The sequence below is a fragment of the Python bivittatus genome, unplaced genomic scaffold, assembly GCF_059951505.1.
Source record: "Python bivittatus isolate LINGU-HERP-01145 unplaced genomic scaffold, Pbiv_v1 ctg000580_np1212, whole genome shotgun sequence".
NCBI lineage: Eukaryota > Metazoa > Chordata > Lepidosauria > Squamata > Pythonidae > Python > Python bivittatus.
The window spans coordinates 2,819,485-2,836,656 of NW_028277087.1; the positions used below are offsets into that span (position 1 = coordinate 2,819,485).

The following is a 17,172-nucleotide window of genomic DNA, read 5'->3' on the forward strand; positions in this document are numbered from 1 at the left end:
AGCTGAAATATGTGCCCAGAGGCAACCCAGACCTTCACACACACACACACACACATGGATTCGCAGGGTGCCCTGAGAAAACCACTGCACCGTCACTCAGGCGGGGAGGGAAATGCAGGGTGCCGGGTTGCCATGAGAACCGTGGTGTGAATTAAGGGCCGTGCAAGGCCAAGCGGAGAATGCCAGCACCTTCCCTTCCCTTGACAAGAGAGAACATTCAATTAGCCGAGCCCCGTTTTGTCATCCCCAAATTACGGTAATTAAGCCAGAGAGGAGGCTGTTGCAAGCCTGCTTCCTTGCTCAGTGAGGAACCAGGAGCCTGAATCCCGGCTGACATCCGAAGAACTGTTCGGGGGGTGGGGGGGGCAAGGCAGTTCCTCCCCTCGGAAAAAGTGAATGACCCTAACTTATAAGCATGGGGGGTTATAATCTGGGGGCTTAGCTGGGCTCCCAGGGTTTTTAAGGAGTTGTCCGTGGTGTTTTTTTTACCTGCAAAAATAGCTCAGCTGCTTTATTTAGGGTTGTTTTCTGCCAAATCCCAGCCCAGCCTATAGGTCTAGGCTCTCCTGGTGGCCTCCTATCCACATACTAACCCATCCTGGCGCTGCTCAGCTTTTTGAGATCAGCCAAGACCGATTAGGGCCTGCCGCTTGTTTTACTGAAGTTAAAAATCCCCAAAGTCAAGCTTGTGACTGTCTGGAGAGATACAGACAATGTCCTTGGAAGTGGTTGGCCAATGTCTTCTTCTCCACTCCTGGTCTTACCTCCAGCCCTGATGGGACAGGCCATTTCAAATTCCTGAAGGAAAGATCATCACAAAGAGGGCAAAATATATATTTTTTTACTGCCCTAGGCAGCAGGCTCAGAGTGACTATAAGTCACAGGATGGCAGATTTGGGTTGAACATTAGGAGAAAACTCTTCAGTCGTTAGAGCAATTTGACAGGAGAGCCAATTATCTTGGGGAGGCTAGGCTTTTTTTCCTTGGGGGGGCCACTCGATGGCTGAGGTTGGGAGTTGGAAAGATGATCTCAAGGTACCTCCCTCTCGATGGTCCTTTGAGTGTCAAACTGGAGAAGCTCCAAGTTCTAATTACTCAGACACGATGTTCGCTAGGTGCCCTTTCATCCAGCTTCTCTTCATTTGCTTAACACTCCAGGCCGGGCCTAAAGGCCTTAAACTTAACCATTTTCTTAACATGTTGCATGAATCAAGCCAGCATGTTAAACCACATGCTTTGGGCATTGCGCAACACAGCAACCCAGGTTCAAGGTTAGCCACGATGGGTGAACCTGGCGAATCTCGCTCAGCTAAACCAGCATTTTTCAACCTCAGCAACTTGAAGATGGGCGGACTTCAACTCCCAGAATTCCCCAGCCAGCCATGCTGGCTGGGGAATTCTGGGAGTTGAAGTCCACCCATCTTCAAGTTGCTGAGGTTGAGAAGCCCTGCGCTAAACAACCTCACAGGGTCGTTGTGAAGTTAAAATGAGGACACAGGGAACAGGGGGCCTTGTGCAATTAGAGAAATAAACTCTCCGGGTTTCAAAAAGGATCCTTATCATTTGTGTGCCTGCGTGCATGGGAGTTGAAAAGAAGATGCACCCACACACACAAACTCAGAGGTTTTATTTTTAAAACCACGGAACGTGGATCTGACATTTTCCATGTCCCCGGTGCCCCCAGGGCTGGCATCTCCGCGAAGTTGCACTGATGATTTTCAATGGATACGGGAGAACGACGCCAGCAACGAAGTATTTAGAAACAGGGGAGGGGAAAGGTTAATTGTCTTCCTTCTTGTCTATTTTACCTGAACAAATAGCGGTGGATGGAACTGAACTTCAGAAGGAAAAAAATATATATATTTGATATTTCTGCATAAGGCGGAAGGAGTTTCTACGCAACTGTTGCAAGAAACAGCCAGCTGCTTTGGGACGGCCCTTCCCAGACCAGATCCTGGCCAAGTAGGTTGGACTACAATTCCCATCAGCTTTAGTTATCGCAATTACTGTAGTGGGTAAGGATGCTGAATTTGTGCCGCAGATCAGAACAGGGAAGGGGGTAGATTAGGAGGGGAATGCAAACTGCAGGGGAAAAGAAGGGCCAAATCCTCTTGCTAGATGACGATGATGATTAGATAAATGATCCACCTCCCGTACAGACTGAACAATTAGGAAAAAATGATCTTTACACAAACAGGAAATCAGGAACACAGTAATCTATGCCAGGAAGGCATCTAGTACAGGTAGCCCTCACTTAACAACCACAATTGGGACCAGCAACTTGTTGCTAAGCAACACCGTCACTAAGCAAAACATCACATAACCGTGCCCGACTTATGACATCATTCCCATCATGGTCGTTAAACGATTCACCTGTGGTCATTAAGCGAGACATCACATGACCATGACTTGCAATTTTACTACTGACATCTCCATTGACCCTGTTTATTGGAAGATGGCTGTGAAGTGCGGAAATGGCGATCACGTGACTGCAGGATGCTGTGACCGTCCTAAATGCGCGCCTGTTGTGAAGCACCCGAATCGCTATCACATGACCGCAGGGACACTGGGACAGTCGTAAGTGCAAGGACTGGTTGTAAAGTTACTTTTTCAGCACCACTGTAATTTTGAATGGTGGCTAAGCAGGGCAGTCATTAACCGAGGACCACCTGTAATTGTCCAGATGTTGTCATACTACAAACCCCATGCTCCTTAGGGCACTGGAAGATATGTTACTTTGAAGGTATGCAGCAGAAACTGGAAGCAGCCGCTCTCCCTCTCCCTCGCTGAAGGCCAGGATGAAGAGCTGGGTCTTCACAGCTCTTCTGAACAACAGCAGAGTGGGGGCTGTTTGGATCTTGGGGGGGAAACCTTGTCCCAGAGGGCAGGTGCTGCCACAGAGAAGGCACACTGCTGGGTTCCTGATAGATGGCCTTGTTTAATTGAAGCAACCTGGAGCGCACCAACCCTGCAGGGTTGAATCAGCTGAGGAGAATATTATGGAGGCAGGCGGTCCCACAAGGCCCTATGTCATGGAGAGCTTTATAGGTAACAACCAGCACCTTGAATCGCACCCAGAAGCAAACCGGCAACCAGTGCAGCTTGCGAAGCGGAGGTGTTACTGGCATGCCCATCACTGCCTGCACCACTGCATTCTGGACCTTCTGGGTAGTCTTCAAGGGCAGCCCCATGTAAAGCACATTGCAGTAGTCAAACCACAAGGGGACCAGGGCATGAGTGACTGTCCGAAGAGCCCCCCGATCTAGGAAAGAGCGCAACTGGTGCACCAGATGAAGCTGTGCAAAGGCCTTCCTGGCCACAGCTGCCACTTGCTCTTCAATCAAGAGCTGCGAGTCCAGGAAGACCCTCAGATTGCACACCAGCCTCGAGAAGGGAAGTGCAATGCCATCCGGCGTCAAAGACAGAATATCCTCAGATCTGGGTGGCCCAAACACCTACAGCCACTCCTTAGAAACCCAATTAGAAACGACCCTGTGTGGGCACAAGACTTCTTAGATTCTCCTTTGGACAGAAAACTGTCAGGAACTACAGTCTGGGGGCTCTGATCAACAGTCTTTATTCAAGGGAAGATAAAGATTGCCGTACAAGAATTCCAGCAAGTGTCTGCTTTCAAATGGGAAACCTATATATATACACAGTCAAGACCAGGCAGCCAAACTCTTATTAGTTCCTGCTTTTCCAATTTTCGGGGGAAAGAAGGTTGTCTCTTTTGTGAAAGAAAGGAGCTGATTCAATCTGTTGATCGTCCTTTCATCTGGATGAGAAGCAACTCTCACAACAGTTTTCTTCCACGCTTTCACTGAAAGCTGGGGCGCACACGCACACACACACACATTTTCACACTGCAGGAAGGTTTCTCCCATCCTGGTGGAGATCCATCCTGGCCTGTCCTCTGCACAGCTTTGAGAGGAGAAAGACAACCTGGTTCCTGGATCCCAGAAATGTTTCTTCATTGACTATTTCCATTAATAGCCTGTTTTTCTGTCCACCAGGGCTCTCATCACCTCTAACAATCAAAAACAAAGCAAAACTAAAATACTGTAAGACCATCCACACGGGGAAAAAAAAGCTAAAATCATGGCTGGGGAGGAATTCTGGATAAAAGCGGTTCTGTGGACTTGGTTTTATGTATCTGCTTTACTGTAAATCAGGTAAAACAAAGGTACGAGCAGGCTACACTCCAAAAAGTAGGTGGGTCCAAAAAAAGTGGGTGGGGCCAGGCTAAAACGAAATGACGCTATTAAAATTGAAACTGATTTAAGATAATTAAATTAAGTGATGAGAATCTAGCCTATAGCTGTAGGATCTCCTAGTGGTCTCCCTTCTAAATAACTGGCCCAATTTAACTTTATGAGCTCAACTAGGTGCTGTCACCAGCTGAGGCTTTATTCATTATTCATATTAAATATTACAATTGGGGGGGGGGAATTGGAGCAGTTCTTGGAAACAGACTAATCATTTGAGGGGAGGTGTACACACTCCTAAAATAAAGTTTGCTAAGTTCTTAATTTACATTGATTCAGTAGGCTTTCTACAACATTCCACTGGTCCTGAAGGCAGCCTCTGCTATGCAGTATTTATAAAGGAGGGGGAGGAGAGGGAAAGGAAAAATGAAGGAAGTGTGAAGGGTTTCTTTCTTGTTCCATCTGCTGAAAAAAGTGATATTCTTCTCAATCTACGTGCTTGAAAAAGAGGGCAAAAGAGGATACAGGACCAGTCTGACATTTATTTCTGGAAACATTATAAAGTGGGTCCAGAACAGATCTATAAGTACTTGAAAACAAGAATTTGTCAAGACTAAGAATTTAGTCTTACTAAATTAACCTTACCTCATTTTTTTAAAATAAAGTAACTTCCTAAGTAGATGGTGGGAATGCTGTTGATGTAATATATCTTGTCTTCAACAAAACAGCTGACACAGGACTTTTTGATTAGCAAGCTTGTTAAACAGAGCTGGATTATATCCACTGCAAACTTGAAAAACGCATTTAAAGAATGCTTATCAACTGTTCTTCATCCAATTGAAATGAGGTATCAATAAGGTTAGGGACAGATCATCACGGAGAAAACCCATCTATGTGGTCACTAAGAGTCAGCGCCAACTTTATCATAATCAACCAACCAACCTGAATAACACAGAATTTGTGTCTGATCCTTGAACTCTTTAACATTTTCATTAACGATGTGGATGAAGAGATGGTGAGAACTCTGACCAGATTTGCAGAAAAACAGGATAGGATAGAAAAGGCAGATACAAAATTCGAAATTACCTCTCTAGGCTGGAGGCACTGCCTGAAAATAACAGAATGAAACTGAACAGGGATAAATGCCAAGGCAGGAGAAATCAGAGGCATGCTGTGCATAGGAGATGCCTGGCTCAGTAACAGTGTGTGTAAAAAAGAATTTGGGATTGTACCTGATCACAAGCTGACCATGAGTCAGCAGTGTGACGAGGCTGCTAAAAACCAAATGCAGTTTTAGGCAGCATCAACAGTGGTTTCATTCCCAAATCATAGGAAGCAATAGGGCCACTCCATTCTGCATGGGTCAGGCCCCAATGTCTGGCCCGGGTCTGCAAAGGAATTTAGAGCTGACCATGAGGAAGGGATGGGAGAGACCTGTTAAGAAGGGGCTTGGAGGAAAGGTTACATCATCCAGGGGCTGAAGCACATGTGAGAAAGAAAGTCAAAATAACCCCTCCTTGACTTCCTTTTGTGTAAGATGGAACAGAGAAAAAGTTGGGCAGGCTTTCAAGATTCTGTTATTCTTTCTCAGCCCTTCAAGGTAGGCCAAGTCAGGAATGAGACTCCTCAAGGAATATTGGAATTCTGCTTTACTGATATAGGTCAGTGCTTCTCAACCTTGGCAACTTTAAGATGTGTGGACTTCAACTCCCAGAATTCCCCAGGCTGGCTGGGGAATTCTGGGAGTTGAAGTCCACAGAGTTGCTGAGGCTGAGAAACACTGATCTGTATCATTAGAGTTCCAATATTCCTTGAAAGCCTGACAGCATTTCCCCTTCCATCTCTCTTACGCCAAAGAGAGCCAAGGCCAGCCATCTTGAGTTTCTTTCTCACACTTTCTTCCATTCCTGAGCTTAATTTGTGTTTTGCTATTTCAACTCCCAGAATTCCCCAGGCTGGCTAGGGAATTCTGGGAGTTGAAGTCCACAGAGTTGCTGAGGTTGAGAAACACTGACCTATATCAATAAAGTAGAGTTCCAATATTCCTTGAAAGCCTGACAGCATTTCTCCTTCCATCTATCTTACGCCAAAGAGAGTCAAGGCCAGCCATCTTGAGTTTCTTTCTCACACTTTCTTCCATTCCTGAGCTTAATTTGTGTTTTGCTAACCATCTCAGTATTTGTTCTCCAAGGTCACCTCTGTATTTCTCCCTACAACAATACAGGAGCATTGCTGGAAACCCTGCACCGTCTCTTTCTTAGCTTGGCCTAATTTGAAGGGCTGACATCAATCTTAAAAGAGCAGAAGTCACCACCCTCCAGCTGAGCAAGAGAGATATTGCGTTACGAGTACGATTTCTAAATCTGCCTTTCGACATCTAAATTATCAGCTGGCGAAACAGAACCACAAAGACACCAAAGGGAAGATTTGGAAAACTCCAAGAAGTTTTCTTTGGCTGTGGGGGGCGGGCGGACGACAACAGGAGAAAATCTCACAGCAAAACAGCCCAAGAAAACCTGGGCATGCTCAGAGGGCCAGGGTGACAGAAGAGGATAATGGTCTGACTAGCTGGAATGGAGTGTCTTCAGAAAGGGCACGGATGGTGGACTCGAAATGCTTCAGAAAAGAAGGCTTTCAAGCCGTAACATCAACAGCCTACAAACATTATTCTGGAAGGAAATGAGCAAGTTGTAATGGTATGTGGGAATGACCTTGGGAGACAGGAGGAAGAGCTGCAGACGAGACAACCGGCGTGTAAAAGGTGTCTCAGCCCACAGAAGGAAAAGGGGCGTGGGAAGCATCTCAGAAGGGACCCTCCCGAGTTTTCCAGAGAGCAAAAAGAAAGGAGCGGAGAAATACTTTCAGTCTTGCAAGATTCTGTTAATGCAACCTTACAATAAAGGTAGAGCTAGGACTCCTGGCTGTGCTTGTTGCCTGGACTACCTCGCAGGGCTAACACAAAAAGCATCCCAGGGTCTTTCTTCTGTTCTCCCAGCACACTTTGGCACATGGCACAAAACAGAATCTTTCCAAGACGGGAGGGACCCCTTTGGCTTCAGCGCAAAGTTATCGGATGCCGACACTTACCCCTGGCAGCGTTTTCTGTTCATGTAAGGCTGTCTGAGCTTTGATAGCAGAATCTCGGGCGCAGTAAGTAAGAAAAGCACAGCCTGGAATGGAAGCAGAATGAACGTCAAGCGCATCATCTCGTCTCTATCTGCAGAAAGCATTTCACCCTGGCGGTGACTCTAAGGACCGTCCTCTGTTTTTAATCCCCTTCTCCACCAACCCAGGAGAATCTACGCGGTCTCTGCCTTGTAGGAAGAGACTCGTGTTAGCAAATATCAGGAGGAGCCTAGGAAGCCCTGTTCCAACCAAGGTGTTTTACTAAAAGGTACAAGCTTTCAGGACCCGCTGAAAGAAATCTACCTTCTTCAGAAGCCCCAATTGTCACCTTGTGTTACACCACCAAGCCCTAAAAAAAAACCCCTGGAAAGTCTCCAGGAGGATTCATCCTTGCACAGCCCCTCCATCCAAATTCCAAATCCTTCATCCCTCCATTAACCTGGCCTGGTAAAAACCTAGCAGACATCTATGTACGGTAAACCTCGGTTAGAGTTCATCCCGGTTAATTTTTATGCCTTCTGGAAGCCAGCCTGTTTTTTTTAAGCTTGTGGCTCAGTGTCTTGCAAAACTCAGAGAAAAGGTGACGTCCTCGGTGCTCTCTGAGCTTGGAGAGTTGCTTGTAGACGTTTCACGACCCGACTAGGTAACATCATCAGTGCCAGATGATGTTATCTAGTTCAATAACCATGAAATATGGTGGGGAAAGGGGAATAAATCTGGAGATGGAATGGACCTTCTATACAAAGGCCATATCTGACTGGCAATGATGATGTTAGCTAGTTGGGTCATGAAACGTCTGCAAGCAAGCCACCAAGCTCAGAGAGCACCGAGGACTCCACAGTCCAACCCTGAGTTATAAATCTTCTCTTTTATTTGAATTAGAAAAAAAGATTAACTCAATAGCCATGTTCAAGTGGGCGTTTAAAGGCAGCACCCAACGCTGTAGCCCAGTGTTCCTCAACCGTGTTGACTTTAAGACAGGTGGACTTCAACTCCCAGAATTCCCCAGCCAGCATAGCTGGCTGGGGAATTCTGGGAGTTGAAGTCCACCTGTCTTAAAGTCGACATGGTTGAGGAACACTGCTGTAGCTGAACAACCTGCTATAGATTTGATATTATTCCAACTGGGGAGCGCAACACCTCTTCCAATTTTTTGATGCTAGGACCCTTCCCACAGCCATCCGCTTAACTGCCCAACCCCAGAGATATTCGTGGCCCTCTGATTGAAATCCTGAACTCTGATTATTCCTAGGCCCCCTGACACCCTGGGCATTTCTAATTCAAGTTCCCCCACTGATCCTTTTAGCCATAAGCGAGACTGTTTTCGTGTGAAATCCCCGGGGCCTTGCAGAGGGCAAAGGAGATGTCTCCGTGAAGCCCCTTCTTGAGGTCTCCAGAACCTGACTTCCTCCTTTCCTGAAATCCACTTTGAACAGGCCCATTTTGATCATCCGACGTCTCCTGTCATAGAAAGCAGCCCATTTGCACACAACACAGCTCTGCTCGTTCCCCGTTTGCTGAACGGGCAATAGGTGCATGAACTCAAAGCAGCACCGTTGTCCTGCAGGCCAAGAATATCCCTATTTTTTATACTTGAATGTGGCCTCCTGGCTGAAGTGCAAGGAGCATTTGCAACAACATTCTTATGGGGTAGATGGTTTTACACACTGTGCCAGCCAGTCAGGTGTGCCCTTTTTATAGAAAGTCCATTCCATCTCCAATTTTTTCCCCTTCCCCCAACAGATACACTATTTTTCATGGTTACCGGGCAGGTTTACGCTTTATTTCCATGTCTGGCGAGCTTCATCTCCATCCCATTTGTTTACGTTTCCCTCGTTCTACCTAATACCTTCTCCGAGACAGAGGGAATATTTGCTCACAACAGAATCAAAGGAATTTCTCTATTAGAACGGAAAACAATTCATTACCGAAATAATTCCACGTCTACTCTTTTTTAACCGTTGAACTAATTCATGGACAGGCGTGACGATCAGTTTTTCCTGCACTGTTTTTTCCCATTACTTTTCATCCAATCTGAGGAGGAGAAATTTCTTCCCAACTTCCTGGCAGAGAGAACTTTGGTGACATTCTCACAGGTGACTGGGGTAGTGTCAGCCCTGCGAGGTAGGCCAGGTCAGGAAACAGGATGCACAAGGAACTCTATTGTTGGCGGGTATAATAACAGAAAGTCAAAAGCCTAGCACAGGGTCTTTATCCCCCTTCTTATACTAAAGAAAATCAAGATGGGACAATCTTGAGTTTCTTCCTCACTCCCTCCTCAGTGTTTCTCAACCTTAGGAACTTTAAGAGGTGTGGACTTCAACTCCCAGAATTCCCCAGCCAGCCATGCTGGCTGGGGAATTCTGGGAGTTGAAGTCCACATCTCTTAAAGTTCCCAAGGTTGAGAAACACTGGACTACTGAATACTTCTCCAAGGTCATCTCCTTACTTGTCTACAGGTAGGATGGTTAAATGGATGCCTTTGCATTGATTTAGCAATCACGTTGACCTGGCCCAAGGCCGGATATGAAGGCCCAGTTTTGGATTGCCCATGCTTCTTCGGATGGGGAAGCGTGACCAGGCAAGGAAGTTTCAGAGGGATGGGAAAAAAGTACAATAAAAGGCAAAAACATCAGCCCAGCGCACAAGGCAACTCCAAAACAACCTGGAGAGAAATGTGAAAGGAATTTTCAAGCTTCCCGAGAACAAAGCAGGAAAACAGAAACCTCTTGGGTAAGGGAAGAAAACGTCTGTGAAATTCAAGATGGATTTCTAGTCGTTGCACGAAACAAAAGGGACATTTTGCTGGCCGAGCTTAGGGCCCATGCGGATCTTAGCAATTTGTGCAGAAAGCAGGGAAATGTATTTTAAAAGCCAAACAGGTAAGCGCTGGAGTGAAACAAACATCCCTAAAATGGCACAGTACAGAATTGTGGACATCAGCTGATTTTCGTTCTTAAGTTTATAGGCTTATAGTTCAAGTATGCTCCATTCCAGCAAAGAATGCCTCCTTGGGGGGAAAAAAAACAGTTTGGCATGTGAAATTTGTTCCATTTTGGCTGTTAATATAAAACCCGATGGCAAGTGGCAGCAGGAATGCCGTCGACCAGCAAAAGAGAATTACCAACGTATCAAGAAGAAGGACAGGTGGAGGCATTGGCAACACGGTGCTCACGGGCCCCAGTTGGCCCCTAAATGCCTCCCTTGATGCCCCCAAAGAATCCTGCCCCCCACGACGGTTTAAAAAGATTTTGCACTAGCAACACTGTTCATTCCTAGATGAGAGCATCTTTCAGCAGGTTGACTTCGTAGATGGGCGCCATGCCCACCCCATCAGCTCTTTTGTGAAAAGGCAAAGGTGCCATTTTGTGAGTGCGCCCACGCCAGGCTGTCAGAATTTCACAAGGGACCCAAAGTGGTTGGCTTCCTCCGCTGTACAAAATAATATGCATTCTGGGAGCTGAAGCCCACAAATGGTAGCTCCAGAATTCTGGGAGGTAATGTCCAGAGATGCTGGCTGGGGCATTCTGGGAGTTGAAGTCCACCCATCTTAGAGTTGCCAAAGTTGAGAAACCCTGGTCCATGCTGACTGGGGAATTCTGGAAGTTGAAACCCACACATCTTAAAATTGCTGAGGTTGAGGAACCTTGGTCTCGATGCTGGCTGGGGAATTCTGGGAGTTGAAGTCCACACATCTTAGAGCCGCCAAAGTTGAGAAATACTGTCCTAGAGCACCCAGCCCACCTTGTCTGATTGCAGGAAGCTAAGCAGGGCCAGAAGCGCTCAGTGCTTGGAGGGGAGGCTGCGTCTGTTCCTTCCTTGCTCTCTCCCTGTTCCCCCTCCTGTTTCCTGAACGGGGACAGTTTACAGACATGAGAAATGGAACACACACTTTTTTTTCCCGCCTGTTGTTCCATGTGTTCGTTCGGCACCATCTGTGAAAAGTGGAACCTACTCATCAGCTGGAGCTGGGACCGCAGAGAGATATTGAAAATCGAAGGGGGAGAGAAAGGGCCAGGGATGCAGAGAATTTGGGGCGGGGGGGGGGAGAACAGACTGTTCTATGAGCTTCAGTTATGTTCTGGCGTGGGATAGCAATTGGCGTGGGGAGGCTGCAAGGAGGAGGGTCAAAAAAGTCAAGATGGCTGCCATGGCGATGCAGTCGGAGCCCTGCCCCTGTTTTATGTGGGTTGTGTGAGCAGGGCTCCGATTGCATGGCCGTGGCTGCCATTTTGACTTTTTTGACCCCCTCCCTGCACACACTCTGGCAGTTAGAGGATGCGTGGACAAGTAACTAGTCCATGTTCATTCACCTCTACCCCCTTCTCTTTACACTTACACACACAATTGCTGAAAATTGTCTGCCTGCTTTTCCAGGCTGCTTTAAGTCAGGAAAAGCACAGAACCCCAGGTCCAAATGCACCCAGAGCTTCCCAAACGTGGCTTAATTATCTCTCAGCCCATCCCGCCTCGCAGGGTTGTTGTGACGATCAACAGGGGAACCGCTTCATATTCTGCTTTAAATTTCTTCAAGGAAGAACAGGGTCCAAACGAAGCCTTTGCCATAATGGCTACGTTATCACAAACGTAGAAAGCTGCCTTCCCACATGCCTAAACAGCAGCCAGGTGCAAAAGGTGAGTTGTTATTGATTTATCTGACGTATCACACACAGTGCATATTTCAAAGCCAAAATATATTCCAGGAGCCTGTGAAACTCATTGCCACAAGATGTTATATTAGCCACTACTTTGGGGTTTCTTTAAGAGAAGGATGAACCAGCTTTAACACCGAGTTCATACAACACACTAAACTGCAAATCCGAGTAAATGAAAGAGCTCTGCTGTCTTCGTATCATATACTATCCCAAATGAAATAAACCCTGGCTTAATATGACTGCTTGTTTGATCTGACGTCTTAAGGTGATGGTTGGTTTCAGTAACATACGGGACCACAAATAATCCAATCCCATTTGAGTGTAGTCCACCCAGCTGGTATTGTCTATGCTTGGAAGTGAAGCAGGCTCAAGTCTGGTTAGGATTTGGATGAGGCACCACCAGGAAAGCTCAGGGTTGAGAGCTAGACTGGGAAATCTGAACTATTCCAGAAGAAAGCAATGGCAATGTACCTCTGTATAATGCCAAGAAAACTACATGGACATGTCCATGTTGTCAATGTGAGTCAACTCAACTCGAAGAGACTTGCTTAAGTGACAGTATCTCACCAACCTTGGCTGATCTTCAAAAGCTAAGTAGGGTCAAACCTGGTTAGGGCTTGGAAAGGATTTCCCAGGAAATCTGCCCCCTTTGTGTCAAAAGAGATACCACTCTTACAAATAGTTGGGGAGGGAGGGCCAACATGGAACTGCAAAAGCATCCAGATTTTTATTTTATCTATTGTGATTATTTTACACCGCTTATAACTCGCTCCTATCTCGAAGGAAAACCTGAAGGACCAAGTTGGGGATCGATCATCCTGGAGAAAATCTATTTGTGTGATTGATGGCAGATAATCAATCAGTCCCAAAGCAGTCTGGGTAGCATACAATAAAATAAAATAATTTTTAAAAAACACATAACCCCTCCTGCTTCCTTAATAAACAGCTACTCATATGAAGAGGAAAGTGTTAAGACAGTTGATTGGTGGAAGGTTAATAACTTGTTTAGATGGCAAGATTTAATTATCAATAAGAGAAAGATAAATCTTTCTTTGAGACTCTTAATTCACAGTGATCTACTTTACCTGACTGGTTTCAGTATCTTCAAATAAGTAACATGGTACTAGAAAAATTGCAGAAAGAAGGGGGAATTGACTGAATTAGAAAGTCTTATAATACACAGTTCAGAACTTTTGTTGGGTCTGATAACTGTTGGTGAAATATGACTCAGAATTTGTACAAGTCAATGATTGCAAGATTAAATGGATGCAGAAGTGGAATGTAGTAATAGCAATGCAACAATGGGAATTTCAATGAAAGAAAAATGTTATATTTACTTTGTCACACTTAGAATTGCTACAAGATGTTTTATCGTTGGTATATCACTCCAATCTTAATTACTAAAATAGATAATTCATTCTCTAAGGATTGCTGGAAATGTAACGAGCAGATTAGTCCATTTTTCACATCTGATGGCAATATTGTAAAGCTCAACAATTCTGGAAAATGATTCATACTAGAAGGAAAGGAATGTTAAAAGCTGAATTCCAAATTGTGGGAGCATTTTAAGTCATACCTTAAAAGTGAACCGGACATAGAATTTAATTCAAAGTGGAATTTGGACCAAACTGGACCATAATTTAATACATGGATTTGTATCCCGTCTAGAGTTTGTACCTCAGTCTCACGTAATATTTAAAGCAGAACAGATTCTCGGTGTTGATTCAATCTATTGCAGTTTATAATTATATATGGTGATTTATACTGTATTGACCCTGGTTCTTGATATTAATCCTTGCTTAAATCTCAGTCGTGATTTTTAGTCATTTAAAGCGATATATTCACTCGTAATTATTCATTCATTAGTAAATTCATCCATTTACTAATGATATGCCAGAAAACAATCACCTCCTTGGCATTTTTTAGATCTGTTGTTTATTCATATATACTTTCTTTTTTTATTTCCTTTATCTCTTTTCTATTTGTTTATACAGGTAGTCCTCAGTTAATGACCACTCATTCAGCAACCGTTCAAAGTTACAACAGCGCTGAACGAGTGGTGGTTACGATGGGTCCTCAAAGTTCCAGCCGTCCCAGAACCCCTGCAGTCACGTGACCGCAATCTGGGCACTTGGCAACTGACTCACACTTACGACGGTTGCAGTGTCCTGCGGTCACATGATTGCCATTTGTGACCTTCCTTGCCGGCTTCCCACAAGCAAAGTCAATGGGGAAGCTGGCAGGGAAGGTTGCAAGTCACTCTGATAAGTCTCTCCCACCTGTGCACCCTCCCCCAGCCTCACTACATTCATGCTGTGCCTCCCCAGACACTCACTTACCCTTCCCCCCGCAGCAGCTGCCCCAAGCCTCACTGTGCTCATGCTGCACCTCCACGGCCATCCGCACATCCCCTCACATCCTCTCCCACCCAGCAGCAGCCACTTACCCACCCACTGGCCTGCTTATGAGCTGTCTGGGATTTGTGACTTCCTGCCGGCTTTGCCACTGACTTTGGTTGTTGGAAACTGGCAGGAAGTTGCGAGGAGGTCCTCACTTAACAACCCACGATCCTCGCTTAACGACGGCAACCGGATTGCTGTCACTAAGCAACAAGGTCATGTGACATCGCACTTTACAACCGCATTGCTTAGCGACAGAAATTCCAGTCCCAGTTGCCGTCGTAACTTGAGGACTACCTGCACACTTTCTCTAAGAAGTTAAATTACAAAACAAATGCAGAAGATGCACACTCTCCCTCAAAGCCACTATAGGCCAAAGGTTTGCTGAAACAATACAGCCTTGGGTTAAGGAATATTAACAAGGTAGGCACCTGGCTAGAAACCAGGAGGCTGTGAGTTCAAGTCCTGCCTTAGGCACAAAACCAGCTGGGCGACTTTGGGCCAGTCCCTCCCTTGCATCCCTCAGAAGGCGCCATGGCAAACTTCTGAAAAAGATGGGCTAGATCAGGGGATTTCTCCCCCCTGTTTTTTTTTCTCCATAGCCCCTAGCTGGATCTGATCCATTTTCAACCCTAGTCTCTCTTTTGCTAGCTTCTTCCTACACACTAAATTGGGTCCCGTTGTGTTCAATTTGGGGGCAGCTGTCGTGCTGACTTTTAGACTTCTCACCCCGCTTTGTGTAATTTCCTTCCCATATTCTGTTGGGTTGGAAAGGATTAAAAGAAAGTCATGGATAGCAGACAGGAATTCTCCAGAGGAAAAATTACTCATGATTTCTCCTCCACACACACACGCACACACACACACACACACCAAGTCTGCAGAATTCTCACGCCCAAGTCGGCCCACCTGCCATACAGCTTCCCAGCTGTTCAACCCACTCTTGGGGGATTTATTGCGCCCAACTGGGACTGCTGAATAGGGTGTCAATGAACCAGGATGGTGGGCCAAAATTAGGATTTCAAGTGCTGGGGAAAGGTGATAAAATTAACAGCTGTAAAGCCAGCTTCCAAATACTCTCTCTTCCTATTCCTCTAAAACGTTCTAGTTGATGCGGGGCATAAAATTAGCTGTGGAATTCATTGCAGCAATAGCCAAGATGGTTAAGCCTACACCCAAGTTAGCAACACACAATGGTTGTGTCCATATAACACACTGATGTTCAAATAAGCAAACCACTTAAGGTTTAATGTGATGGTCTGATTCATACAACATGCTAAGACCAGCTGCATTCCCACAACTTCTTCTGGCCACAAATTATCTAACTCCATTATTTACTTATACATTTATTATATTTTTATGACATCTTCTCTCTAAGGAACTCAGGATGCCATAGATCAGTGTTTTTCAAGCGTGGCAACTTTAAGATGGGTGGACTTCAACTTCCAGAATTCCCCAGCCAGCATGCTGGCTGGGGAATTCTGGGAGTTGAAGTCCACCAAGCTGCCAAAATTGAAAAACACTGGCATAGATGGTGGCCACCTCCCATTTCATCCTCAACAAAAACCCTGTGAAGAAGATAGGGCTGAGAAAAAGTGACTGGCTCAAACTTAGCCAGGGAGCTACACAGTGAAGTGGGGATTTGAACCCAGGGTTCCCCAGCCCAACCTGACTCTCTTCCATCTTTCCATGCCCACCATGTTGCAAATTTTCCATCACTGGAAATCAGCATCTTTTCCCAAGAAAAGCACATAGCATCACATTCCTCTTCCTGTGGCACCTTCAGGAGCAGGGTGGCCATACACTCCAAACCCAGGGTTGCTCCTCCAGTCTTTCAACAGGTCAAAAGATATATTTATATAATGTGCAGCTGTCCAACAACCAAGCTCTCATCAGCTTCAGTCCCACCATTTCTGAGTGATCCTACCTCTGCAGCTTTTCTGTGGGACAATTTAAAGGCAGGGATTGGTACTCCTACTTAACATCACCAGCTGGCAGGTGAAACCACCACCATCGCTCTCCTTAAAGTGTGTTGGGTGAGCTTGGGCAAGAGTGGCAGATGCCTGGGTGGAAGGTCATTGGTGCCAAGTTCACGAAGTGCCGAGGCACTCCAAATCAGTAGCCTGTCACTTGATCTGATTCTAACATGGTCTATGGGTCTTCTGGAAGATTGTTGGAGTGAGCTCCTGTCAGCCCTCCCAGGTAAACCAGACAGGAAAAAAGACTACATGAACTAACTCTACTTTATTGTAAAGCTACATTGACAGAATCTTGAAAGTCTGAAAGTCCAGATCTCCCACTGCCTCTTTTACAGCCCGAGAAGTTAGGGAGGGTCCCTTCTGAGCCTCTTTCTTCTTCCATTATGCAGCTGCGGGCTGTGCTCCCTCTTATCTGACTGTTCCCCAGGCAGCATCTCTTCCCTCCACCTTCCAAGGCCACCCTCACCTTCCATCACAGCCCCCTTCCACTTCATCCCAGCCTGTCCACCATCCTGATGACTTCTCAGCCGGGCTATTTTTGAACACAGGTTTACCAGTCTTCTAGAAGATCCCTAGACAGATTTACCAGCCTTCCGGTCTCTTGGGCTAGAAGAGGAAACTGGCAGAACTCTTGTCAGTTTCACCCCATTGCCTTAATATCCCAAATCGATAAGGGCTGCAAGAGAATTGCCGAACTGGTAGCAAAGGGCCGCAGTTGGCAACACCCAGAAGTACCCTGGGGGACATAAAATGGTCCTACAGTGGGCAAAATGCATAAATAAATAAATATGTAACATAGATACATCTC

At 45.8% G+C, this 17,172-nt stretch overlaps 1 protein-coding gene across 2 annotated transcripts in view; it reads right to left on the minus strand.

Annotated features, from left to right (window-relative positions):
* The window catches only part of CELF5 (CUGBP Elav-like family member 5), a 75,979-nt gene that overhangs the window by 50,973 nt on the left and 7,834 nt on the right, over positions 1–17,172 (minus strand). For both annotated transcript variants that reach the window (XM_088149356.1, XM_088149355.1), the window contains exon 2: positions 7,293–7,375. In XM_088149356.1, the coding sequence (XP_088005482.1) occupies positions 7,293–7,375 (83 nt within the window). The remainder of the gene's footprint in view (positions 1–7,292; positions 7,376–17,172) is intronic.